This window comes from Leishmania donovani, chromosome 19 (genome assembly GCF_000227135.1).
Source record: "Leishmania donovani BPK282A1 complete genome, chromosome 19".
NCBI classification, from domain to species: domain Eukaryota; phylum Euglenozoa; class Kinetoplastea; order Trypanosomatida; family Trypanosomatidae; genus Leishmania; species Leishmania donovani.
In genome coordinates, this window is record NC_018246.1 from 332,981 (window position 1) to 344,627 (window position 11,647).

General features: G+C 59.6%; 5 protein-coding genes across 5 annotated transcripts; all 5 read left to right on the forward strand.

The window, feature by feature from the left end:
- Nucleotides 1-864: 864 nt before the first annotated feature.
- LDBPK_190740 (hypothetical protein, conserved) lies at nucleotides 865-2,208 on the forward strand (the record flags this gene model as incomplete). The annotated part of the gene is made up of 1 exon (XM_003860204.1): nucleotides 865-2,208. The coding sequence occupies one exon, from the start codon at nucleotides 865-867 to the stop codon at nucleotides 2,206-2,208; it is 1,344 nt and encodes a 447-aa protein (XP_003860252.1).
- Nucleotides 2,209-3,078: 870 nt separating this feature from the next.
- Nucleotides 3,079-4,653, forward strand: LDBPK_190750 (hypothetical protein, conserved; the record flags this gene model as incomplete). Its single annotated transcript, XM_003860205.1, has 1 exon — nucleotides 3,079-4,653. One exon carries the CDS (start codon nucleotides 3,079-3,081, stop codon nucleotides 4,651-4,653), a length of 1,575 nt encoding a protein of 524 aa, XP_003860253.1.
- Nucleotides 4,654-6,537: 1,884 nt separating this feature from the next.
- Nucleotides 6,538-8,013, forward strand: LDBPK_190760 (transporter, putative; the record flags this gene model as incomplete). Its single annotated transcript, XM_003860206.1, has 1 exon — nucleotides 6,538-8,013. The coding sequence occupies one exon, from the start codon at nucleotides 6,538-6,540 to the stop codon at nucleotides 8,011-8,013; it is 1,476 nt and encodes a 491-aa protein (XP_003860254.1).
- A 946-nt stretch (nucleotides 8,014-8,959) lies between these two features.
- On the forward strand, nucleotides 8,960-9,667 carry LDBPK_190770 (SNARE protein, putative; the record flags this gene model as incomplete). The annotated part of the gene is made up of 1 exon (XM_003860207.1): nucleotides 8,960-9,667. One exon carries the CDS (start codon nucleotides 8,960-8,962, stop codon nucleotides 9,665-9,667), a length of 708 nt encoding a protein of 235 aa, XP_003860255.1.
- Nucleotides 9,668-10,365: 698 nt separating this feature from the next.
- On the forward strand, nucleotides 10,366-11,124 carry LDBPK_190780 (hypothetical protein, conserved; the record flags this gene model as incomplete). The annotated part of the gene is made up of 1 exon (XM_003860208.1): nucleotides 10,366-11,124. The coding sequence occupies one exon, from the start codon at nucleotides 10,366-10,368 to the stop codon at nucleotides 11,122-11,124; it is 759 nt and encodes a 252-aa protein (XP_003860256.1).
- Between the last annotated feature and the right edge of the window lie 523 nt (nucleotides 11,125-11,647).

Below are 11,647 nucleotides of genomic sequence, written 5' to 3' on the forward strand. Positions count from 1 at the left end.
GCCTCGCGTCCAGCAGGCCCGCAAGCCGCGCGCCGCTACTGCTGCGCAGCGCAAGCATCGAAGCTCAGTGCGGAATGCTAAGTGCCAGGGCAGCGGGGTCTCGACTCCCGTCGTGGTCGCAAGTGGGCGACTGTTCCTGTCGATGCTTGTCTCTGCCTACATGACGCTGGTGGGCATGATGGGCAACCCCAGCCACTAGGCCACACGTGCGTTGTGGCAAGTTTTTTTTCTGTCTTCTCTTCCTCTTCTCGATGGTTGCACCTGTGGCGGGAATGCTCGGCGCAGGTGTCTACGTGTAAGGCCTTGTTACTCTTCTCGTGAAGTGGCGCACTTTCCGCTCCCCGCCTTGCCCCCCCCCCCACACACACACACGCCGCACCCTCTAATCCTTGTCTCCAAGGGGGAGGCGTTTTTGTTTTTGCTGCTTGGTGGGGTATGCGGCGCCTGGCCGATGCCTCCGCGCATCCAGCGAAATGGCATCAGCTGACGTGGACGCAAAGCACTCCTTGTGGGGGTCACGGCGAACGCAGAAAAGTGAAAGGCGCCTCCTCCTCTGCGCCCCCCCCCAGCCTCACACACACACACACACATGTACGGATGTCGTTCTTGTGTTGCTTCTGCGTTTCACACCCTCTTCCCTTTTCTTCTTCACGTGCTGCTCCTCCATTGCCTCCGCCGACAACAACCAAAATAAAAAAAGAACGAAGCCCCCGCCAAAGGTATTATTGTTTGCGCTCGCTCGCGTGCGGGAGTCGTCGGTACACGCACCGGCAGGCGCACAGAAACGCATCGCGGCGCATTGACACTCAGCAGCAGTCGTCCACCGCGTTCACCCCACGTAGCCGCTTCCGCAGATCCTCTGCGATGGACTACTGGGAGTGGAAGACGGATGGGGCAGGACTGGAGGTGGACGAGGTGTGCATCACCGTCCAGCACGGTGTGACCCTCTACAACAAAAATGAGAAGACGCAGCGACAGAATGGCAAGCTGTCGCTGACGACGCACCACCTTAGGTACAACGACGAGGCTGATATCTCGACGGTGTTGCAGCTGCCGCTGGAGCTGGTCCGGCGCTCTGGACAGGCACCGAGCATCTCCAGTGGCTTCAGCCCCTTTTCGAGCGCGAAGATCATTGTACCACTGCCGCAGAACGCGTACGTGAAGTTGTCTTTCCGCAGCGGTGGTGTCGACAACTTTTATGCCGCCCTTGTAGGTGCCCTTGAAAAAAAGGCGTGGCTGCAGACGAAGACAAAAGCGGCGGCGAGCGGAGGAGGTAGCAGCAGCGGTGCAAGTCCTGCGTCGGCGACGCCGGTACCTAGCCCGAGTCCGTCACCGCCCGTCCCACGCGGGTTTGGTATCGCTGGCGTCCAGCAAGCCTCCGCACAGTCTGCCGCCATGAGCGAGACCCTGAAAGACATCGACGATGTCATGAACAAAGCCTCGAAGCTCGTGAACGACATCCGGCGCCTGCGCGAGCGCAGCGAGGCGGCTGCAGCGGCGGGATCGGACGCCGGAAGTGAGACCGCTGTGGAGAGAACAACAATCGAGAGCATCGAGTCCACGCTCGGGCTGGGAGCCATCGTGACGCGCAACCACAGCAATGGCAGCGACTCTCGCTTCCACAGAGACTTGGCGGTGGAGATGCACACCTGGATGACGCACGAGAACAACTCGAAGCTCTTCAACGATATGCCGGTGGTTCCTCTCATTGAGCTATTCGCCCTGTACAACAAGGCGCGCGGCGGGGACTTGGTGTCGCCGCTAGATGTGCTGCATGCGTGCACGTACATGGCGGCAAAGATGTCAGGCAGCTGCTACGACCTCGTCACGCTGTCGTCTGGGCGCAAGGCGCTGGTGAATCGCGACGACTCGCTGCTGCTGGCAAAACTCACCACGGTGCTGGGGCCTCAGCTGGTGAACGCCAAAGGCTCGTCTGTGCAGGACGCGTGGAAGAAGACGTCGTCGCATCGGCAGCAGCAGCGCAGCGGCGATACATCTTCCCTGGTGCGTGTCCCCACCACCAGCGACTTCCCAAAGGCCTCGAGAGATCTGAAATCCGTGAGTGATGTTTCGCTGGCAGAGAAGATGCAAGTCGCGACCGAGGTGGCGGCCGACATCTTGACCCTTCTCATGCAGAAGGGCTATCTCTGCTGCGTGGACACTGGCTTTGACTGCTACGTCTACACGTGGAACATTTTCGTCTTTTGACGTATTTTTGTGCGCGTGTAGGGCCACGATCGGCTCCGGACATGTTGAGGAGGGAAAGGGTTGTCCCTTCTCCATTGCCGCCAAGATGGTGGGTTCTTGTGGTGCTCGTCTTCTTGCCGTTTGACAGGGACTGCGGTGTGGAGCTGGGCGGCAAGGTGGAGGGACGACGTGTGCGGTGTCCTATCCGAGTCGCTGCACGCCTCCTTGACTTCCTCGCCCGGGCTCTCCGCGAAAAAAAAGGCAAGAAACGGTCACCCTCAGACGGAGATGAAGGCGCGCACATGGAAAGGGTGCTCGCTGACGCTCGACCCCCCCCCCACGCCTTTAGACGGGTTTTTTCTGCCCCTCCCTCCCTTTTCTCTCTCTCGCTTTCCTTTTGTGTTGTTGTTCTTCTTCCGCCCTCCTCTCAGGAAATGCGCCGGCGCACCCTCCACGTCGTGTGCAGGTACGATTTATCCATGAACCGCTCGCGATGCGAGGTGGAGCGGGGTGGGGAGAGATGCTCGCACGCTCATGCGTGCTTCTTTTTCTTTTTTCATATGCTTCCCTCCCCCCTTCTCCTGCTCCCCCCCCCCCCGAAACTCCCTGGCGGGGGCGGTGAGGAATGCTCAGCACCTCTCATGCATCACTTTCTCTCATTTTGTGTGCCCCTCTGCTCTGCTCGTTCTCCCTCCACCCACCCCTGTGTGCCACCTCTCTGCATGGAAAGGCGCCGTCTTTCTCACCACATGACCTTCGCATCGTTCCATCCTCCTCTCACGCACAAACAGCGAAGGCACAGACCCAGTCGCTCTCATCTCTCCCCTTTTCCTCTCATGCTAGATAATCTCACCGCACTCTTCGCTGTCGAATAAGCTCCGCAGACGGGCAATGGAACGTGTGGCATCGATGCTGTCGGCGTTAAAACCGACTCTGGAGAAGCACCAGCTAGGCAGCTGGAAGCCGGCTGAGGTGGACCGGCTCTGCGCCATGCTGAGAGAATACGGCAAGCAGGAGCGGCGAGAGAAGTGCAGCACACGCTGTCTCAACGGCGCCGCTACTGCTCTTGCATCTCTCCCTTCCTCCTCTGGCGCCCCGCCATCGTTGCCTAGCGGGGGCGACGACGTGGAAGGCGAAAACGATACGGATGAAGAGGCGTTCGCCGGTGCGGTCAGCGAGGTGGATCGGTGCCTCAACCTCGTGCGCGACTTCCTTAAGCGGCGTATGCCGTTCGGTGCGGTAGTGGAACCCACTCTCCCTGCTGGCACAGCAGAGCGACAAGCGCCGCAATCCAGTTGTGCGGACACTACTTCTTGGAAGCGGGCTCGCTCTCCCAGCGGTGAGGCGTCGTCATCCGCACCGACGAGCAACAGCGTCCATAGCGGCGCTGCGGTGGTCGCGGCGCCTGTGTACGCCGTGGATGCGTTCCTGTACGCGGAGGGCGATATCGAGAAGCTCGTGGAGGCGAAGAAGTTGGCGCGGGAGTACTGCTGCCGCTGCGGCAGCACTGATCTCGGACTGGTGGAGTTCATCACTCACTCCTTCTCGCAAGACCAGCTCGTCTACCTCAGTTGCTTTCTCCTGCCGCACCTTCTCGACGTAGTCGTCGCGTCTGACGAGGCATCGCGGCCGCTGTCCATCGCAGACGTCGGCTCTCGGCTCGGTATCGTGCTGTGGGCATGTGCGTTTGCGCTGCAACGGGGTCTTCTCGCACCAGCGCAGGCTGTGGCCATGGATGCGGCCGCTGGTGACGCGGCACCGGAGGTGAACCTCGTCGGCATCGAGTTGGATGTGACGTTCGTGAAGATCTCCCAGGACGTTGCGCGTCGCTTCTTTGCGCAGCGGCGTCGCCACGCACCGAAGCTGGACTCGACGCCGCAGCCCGCTGCGGCTGACGGCGTCGACGCGAAGCTGCCGGATGTGTCGTCGAGCATTCAGCTCCTACTAAGTGACTGCTTCGAGGGTGCTGCCGCCTCTGCCCTCTCTGACAGCTCCCTCGTGGTGATGCACAACGTATTTGAGTACTTCTGCACCACAGCGGTAGAGCACGCCCGCTGCTGGCTGAAGCTGCGCCGCCTCGTGCACCGCTCTGGGCAGTTTCTTGTGTGCAGCCCAGCTCTCGAGGTAACACTCGGCACCTTCACATACGAGGTGTGGTTGCAGGCGTGGCAGCTGGAGAATGGAAAGGATGCCAGAGGCACGTCAACGCCGCTGGCGTGGTTGGCCTCGTACGTGGAGCCGTTTGATACAGCAGATGTGGCCTCCGACTTTCTGGCGATGCGCACGTTGTCTTGCGAGGGCTGTGACAACGGCAGCGACGGGGACAAGCACGATGAGGATCACCATCGCGGACGCAGTCGCGACCACTACCATCATCACGGTAGCGAAGAAGATGAGGAGGAAGGGGAAGAGGCCAGCGAGATGGCGGAGCAGATTCAGCGAATCCACGTGTACCGTGTCAAGTAACGCCTGCGCCCGCGCGCGCGCGCGATAGAGAGAGAGAGAGAAAGGTGCTGCGCTCACGACTTTCGTAGGCGAAGCGAAGCGTGGAGCGGGACACCGCGCAAACATCTCAGTAACCAGAAAGCGCCGAGAGCCATGCGCAGAGTTGCGCCGCGGTGTGCGTGTGTGCGTGTGTGTGTGGCGGGGGGGGGAGGGAGGCGAAAACGAAAAGAGGTGAGCGGTTGATTTCTTTGTGGTTTTGCGAGCCCGTAGCTTAGTCGATGAAGTCTGCGGAGGCACCTGGCGAGCATACAACAGAGGGCAGGGAAGCTTGACACTGCGACGCACACCCGAGACCACCTCGATCCCGCTTCCCCGCCCCACTACGATCGCCACCATCAGCATTGCACCTCGGCGTGCACCCGTGCGTCTCTTTCTTTGGTTTTCTTTGTCTTTTTTTTTTTCGTCGTTGTTCTTAGCCGTCTTCAGGCGTCTCCACCGAATCCGACACACTGACGACGAGGTGTGCAGCGTGAGGCCATCATGGATCGGGCGCACTTAACTGCAAAGCTGTTCGTTGAGTTCGGCGCTAACCAACAAACTGATAAAGGAAGGCGGCAGACGTGTGAACGTCAGTGACTGCGCTCATGTCCATGGCGAACGCTGGGTTCGTTGCCAGCATAGTGCTGCGCGGAGCACCTACACGCGCCATGTCAGCTGGTGCTTTAGGAAGCCATGGACGACAAGTGCCTTACTGCTCAGAGGTTGACGGATGCAAGCAAAGCAGCGGCGCTCTCCGTGGGAAGCTAGCAGCGTGTGACCACTGGCCTCTACTCTTTCCCCGTGTCTGAGAGAGCGTGCTCTTCAGTTTATGCCCACCGTCTCCCCTGTTCTCTCTGCCTTCACTAATGCAGGCAGGAAAAGTATATACGCAAACCTGCGACATATTTTTCTTCTGTGTTCCACGTACGAAGGAGGGGTCTAGCGAGCTGGTGTACGGCCTCAGTCACGCTTGTGGATCGCGCCACGCACGCATCGACTTTTCTTTCGCCCTTGTCGCTGGGTCGCTCCCCCCTTCTTCCCTCCCCCCTCCTTCCCTCCTGCTGAGCTGCCTCCCTCTTCCCCATTGCTCTACTCGTTCAGGGAGGAGGAGGCCCCACATCGGAAGGGGACAGTGCACTAGACAAAAGCAAGACCAACGACAGGAGACGCATTGTCGTCTACGCACGCGCCTGCTACGTTTTTTTGTTCGTGAGCCTGTTCGCTTGCGACCCTGCGCATTCGTGACACCTGCACATCTGAAAGCCGTTCTCACGCTCAGGGGTGGGGCCTTCCCAGGCCGATTCAAAAAGTGTTTCAGCTGTCGTTTTTTTTTTTTGGGGGGAGTGGAGGAAGGGGGGCGAGGTCTCTATTGTTCACTTCTTTTTCGGTTTCTCGGTTGGCATCCTGCCCCCGCCCTGCGCTCCTCGACTCGCACCCGCACCTCCATTGTTCGAAAGAACGACGCACATAGCGCGCACTCGTTGCTAGGCGTGGCGGAGGACGGTGTCAGCGACGGCGTAGGTGAGCGCTTGCACGGACTGCGTCCCGCGCGTGATTTGTTGTTGTTGAGAGGACTGGCGCATTCTGTTTTACCCCTATTACTTGTGTCGTCTCTGCTCGTCTCTAGTGCGCCGCTGACGGTGCCTGACACAGGGGCATGCAGGCGCAGGTTAAGACCTACTTCTCTCGCAATCGCCGTCTTATCTATAGCTCTCCTCTCCACAAGGAGGTTAACTGCTTCTGTTTTGTTTCCTTGTACTTGGTGCCAGCGCCACCGCGACAGCTTGCATTGCTATTTCATCTCTTGGGGTCCACGGGCGCCAAAGTCGCGCAGCTCATCATACGCGAGACCACAGAACAACAAAAATGGGGGACCTGTACTTGGGTATGATGCTCATCACCGCCACAACGGTGGGCAAGATCATACTGTGCGCCCTCGCGGGCATGCTCGTCTCGAGGTACTTCTCTAACCCGAAAGAAACTCTGACAGGTCTCAGTTACATTTCCGCGAGGGTGTTTCTCCCCTGTCTGCTGTTCGCAAACCTGTCCATGAACGTGACGTGGGAGCAGCTGAGCAAATTCTATTGGGCACCGTTATTTGCGCTGCTGCCGATGGGGATCGGCTTCCTGTCCTCGATGCTGGTGCGTGCCGTTCTCAGAAGGGAGTACCACTTCGTCGTAATCCTTGCCAGCTCCTTCCAGAATGGCCTCACGTTCCCCGTGAGCGTGCTGCTTAACCTGAAGGGCATCGAGTGGTTCACAGGGGCTGCCGTCGTGGACGCGCAGTCCTACATCTTCCTGTACAACGTGGTCTGCTCGATAGGGCTGTGGGCTCTCGGTGACCCCATGATCGCCTACGCGAAGACGAAGGAAGTGGAGTCTGAGGAGGCCAATGATGAGGAGTTGGTGGCCAGGCGGCGTCCGTACAGCATGGATGGGCGTGTCGACGGCGAAGCGGAGGGCAAGGAAAAGGCGCAGTCGTCGCCGCACACGGCAGCAGCGGCGCAGCAGGGCCATGCCACCGCGCATGAGCAACTCGAGTGGTATCGGCCGGCGCAGGCAAGTGATAAGCCGATCATGCTGCCACCAGGGTCCCCTGGGATTCTGCTAGATGATGAGATGCGCATTACAAATTCGAAGTTGAAGCCGAGGGACGATCGTCTCAAGCGTCTGGGCCGGATCGCTCTCACCTCGATCCAGTCCCCAACAGTGCTGAGCAGCATCATCGCCCTCATTATCTCCCTTACACCGCCACTGCAGCGGCTGGCAAAGAGCCCTTTTGGCGAGCCCTTCGTCGGTGGCATGGCCCTCGTCGGCAAGGGTGCCATCCCGCTGCATCTGGTGGTGCTGGGCTCCTCCGTCGCGGCCAGCCGCCCCAAGGCCCACCCGACATCGTCGGCGAAGAGGGCGCAGGTGACAATATCGTCTCCCACCACATCTGCCCCACTGCCGACGAGCGCAGACGGCACCGTCTTTGACGTGTCCGCGTCGCAGCCCGGAACAGGAGTCAACGCCCTTCGTTATTGGATCACCTCGAGGGTGCAGCCGCAGATTCTCTTCACATGCTGCGCAGTGGTGACGCGGCTCGTGATTATTCCGTGCATCTGCTTCCTTGCCCTGCACATTCTTGTGAAGGCGGGTCTCATGCCAAGCGAGAAGCCATTCTTGCTCTCGATGCTGGTGGCCATCATATCGCCTACCGCCATCAACTCGACGCTGATCTGCACCATGCGTGAATATCACGTCCGCGACTACTCGCACATGATGTTTTTTATGTACCTCAGCAGCATCATCACATCCTCCGTATGGCTTTTCTGCATCCTCTTGTACTTGTCGGACTAGGCGCGTGGTAGTCGAGCGCCTGTGCACAAGGTGTGGGTAGGGGAACGCGGGATAACTGCTGGTCCACTGACATCTGTGCGTGTGAGAGGGTGTGCATATGCAAGGTCGAACCCCTTTGTTTTCGTTTTTGGATGAGTGCGTTGCGCATTGGTCGTGACCGGAAAAGGAAAATCGTATCCGTGGACGCGGCATACACACAAAACAGCCCACGTGCGTATCCGTGAAGGAAAGCTGGCACGCGTCTCCTCGGTTCACGCATTCAGCTATCTATCCATCCCATGGCCAGGGACGTAGGGGTGAGAGAGGCAGGAGAAAGGGGAGAAGGGGGGGGGTGTGCCGAGATGGTCACATCAGCGACAGCCGTGTACTTGTGTCGTGCTTGATGTAGATTGTCTCACTCACTCTAAGCTGCCTCTGGGCACGCGATATGCCGCACCGCCGGCTCACGGATTTTAGCCGTGCACGCGGGCGTGCGTCTGTCTGCTTGTGCATGCGAAGCCACCGCCTTCGTTGCTGAAGCGCGAAGCAGCGCTCTTCTCTGCTCAATCGCGTGGAACGTACCCTCTCATCACCATCACTTGCGTCGCTGATGACGATGATTTCTGCGTTGCTGTCCTGTCCCACTCTCCATCCCTCTCTTGTTGTGCCGTCCACGGGGAAACCCTAACGCCGCTCAGAGCGCTTGTGGTCTGTCGTCTCTCTGCACATCCACGTGGATCTATTCTTGCTGCCGTCCTCTTCGTGTGCAACCCCCTCCCCTCCCCTCTCCACGGAAAGCTCACCACAGCGCAAGACGAGTACGTGCAGCTCTGGTAGAGTGCCGCCGCTGTTCTAAGCTGAGCACCACGACCCTTGACATACAAGAGGGGGTGGGGCACGTAACCCAGATTTTCTTATCACTCCGAAAGAGGCGGTGATACAGCACCAACCAACGGTAGTCGTTCACATGGCGGCGGTGGTGGACGCAAGCGGCACTGTGGAGGGGGAGCTGCGACAGGCGAAGGACACACTGAAAACGCTGTGCACGCTTGCCGAGCAAGCCGAGCGCGGCGCCATGGTGGACTATGGCTTAGCCCAGAGACTCATGCACGAGGTTTCCGACCGCGTGCGGCCTTTGGCGCAAGGCACCATGAACAGCTTCGCCGGCACCACCGCCGTGTCCTCCAGCGGCGCCACGCTGCACGCTCGCGCCGGCGCCGGGTGCTCGCAAAACGTTACACCGCTACAACGACGACGCGCCGAGCAGGTGCTATCGGAGGTGAAGCTAATCGAAACGACACTGCACCGCTACGCCAAGAAGGCGGAGCAGCAGGCCACCTACGTGTCTGATCTGAAGTCGCTTGTCGGCAATGGCACCGGGGCGTATCGCCAAAACTACGAAGCGATGGACCACCTAGAGCGCGAGAAAAAGAGCCTGCAGTACGCTCGGCAGCGCATGCAGGCAATGGAGTCGGAGAGCCGCGATGTGCTGGCGGCCCTGCAAGATCAAGGTCGCCGACTTGGCGGTGTAGGTAGCAAGCTTGGTAATTTGCTGGAGACCCTGGGCGTGTCGAACATGACAATTCTGCAGATTGTACGGCGGAACAAGGCGGATGCGTGGCTGGTGTACGGCGGGATCGCGCTGCTTCTGTTCTTCCTGTGGTACATTTGGTAGTCGGCGCCTCTCCTCCTGCTCCCTCCACAAGAAAAGCGAACAGCTCGCATGGGGTGACGCTCGGGTAGAAGATCGGAGGAGGGCGAGTGCGAACACGCTCGATACATCCACCGCACATCATTGGCTTCTTGTTCGCGTGTGTGTGTGTGTGTGTGTGTGTGCGGATGTGTGTGTGTGTGGGGGGGAGAGGGCATCGTTTAAATGTGTGTTCCTCCTGCGTTTGCTCCGAACTCTCGCCCCCTCCCCTCTTCCCCACCACCACGAACGCCCACCCTCCTCTGCGTCACATTCGTTCCCTCTCTTCTTGCTGAAGGAAATGTGCGTGGGCCTGCACATGAGCATCCTTGGGTGTAGGTGTGCTCTCTTGGCCTCGATCGCCATCCGGGACTCCGGGGGTGGTGCGCCGTGGCACCCTCACCCCTTTCTTGTGTCTTCGTTGTCGTGCTTTCTGCTTTGGTGGGCCGGTCAAGCTGAGACGCTCCCTCCTCCTCCTCCTCCAGAGCTAGAGTGAGGGAGGGAAGGGGAGAGAGAGAGAAAGCGCCAGCGCGCATGCGTACAGCACACGCTCACAGAGCTGAGCAAGAGCAGCGGCATCTTCGACCGTTCACGAACCCCTCGCCCCCTTCTCTGCTTCTTCTTTATCTCGCCCCTTTGTTTCTCTCTCTCTCTTGCTAGCACACCCGTGCACGCTGCGCGAGATGGAGCTTGGTCAGACGCAGCGACCGCGCGCGCCGGTGGAACCGTTTCAGGAGTATGAGCCGCGCCGTAAGTGTACCGTGTGTTGCGGCCTCCGCTGCGCCGCCTTCGTCGGCACGACCACCTTCTGCGTCTCCCTCGTCTGCAATGCCGTTGTGCTTGGTGGTCGAGTGACGGACGGACGCGGTTGGCGCGGCTTCTTGAATCGCAACGGACTCATCGCCCTGCCTGCCGCCGCCATCACCTTCACGCATCAGGTACTCCTCTCTGAGTCGTTGTGGAGCAAAAACAAAAAAACAGTGACGCAGGTGAACACGCTGTCCGCGCTGTCGAACATGTCGCTCTGGGCCATAGGCACGGTGCTGTGCACGACCACGGCGCGCCGTTACCTGCCAGCGCGCAGCAGAGCCTATCGTCTTGCCCTCTGGGAGTACCACCGGGCGCGCCGCGGCTGCGCGAACCCGTGGATGCCGACGATCTTCGGCCGTGTAACGGAGGACCTCGACTGGTATAACGTGATGTGGACGCTGACGCTGTACCACCTGCTGTGGGGCATGGTGTCGGTCATGCTGGAGAAGGAGCTCGGCTCGCACTACGCCATGTTCTACCGAAACTGGCAGTACAGCCGATGGTGCTCGCCGCGATGGAGGGAGTGGCGTGAGTTGGAGGTGCGTCGCCACGTGGACACGGAGCAAGCCGTCGCGCCGAACCGGTGGGGCACGTTTATCACGAATGATAAGTGGCGCACGCGCCACTTTTGAGGCCATGCACTCCCTTCTTGCGGACGCCATGCGTGAGGAAGGTAATTGTGTGATCATAGGCAGCAAGGAAGACGGGGTGCGCGCACGGTGGCTGTCGATGCAGAGCAAGGGGTCAACAAACCCCCTGATGCCCTCCTTCTTGCCGTCTTGCCCCCGCCCGAGCGTCCTGTGCTCGCAGTTTTGCGAGCCGCATGCGTTTACTCACCTATCCCTTCAATCCTTCAAAAGAAAAACACGCACGCCGACATACCTCACTCATCCCCCCTCCGAAAACAAAACAAAAACGGGAGTCAACTGTTGGCGTTGCAGCGCTAGAAACCAACTCTCACATTTTAGGCGCGTCTTCTTCCCTCAGAGGCCAGAAGAGGAGATGCGGAGAGCACGTTGCGTCAACGCAGCTTTATATCCACACACGCACACGCAGAGAGACCTGCTCTCCTCGAGTTGCATTCGTTTCTGCCATTGGTCCGCTCCTCTCCTCTCTCCACTTCTCCTACTCTCTTCGCTTCCTTGCCACATACAC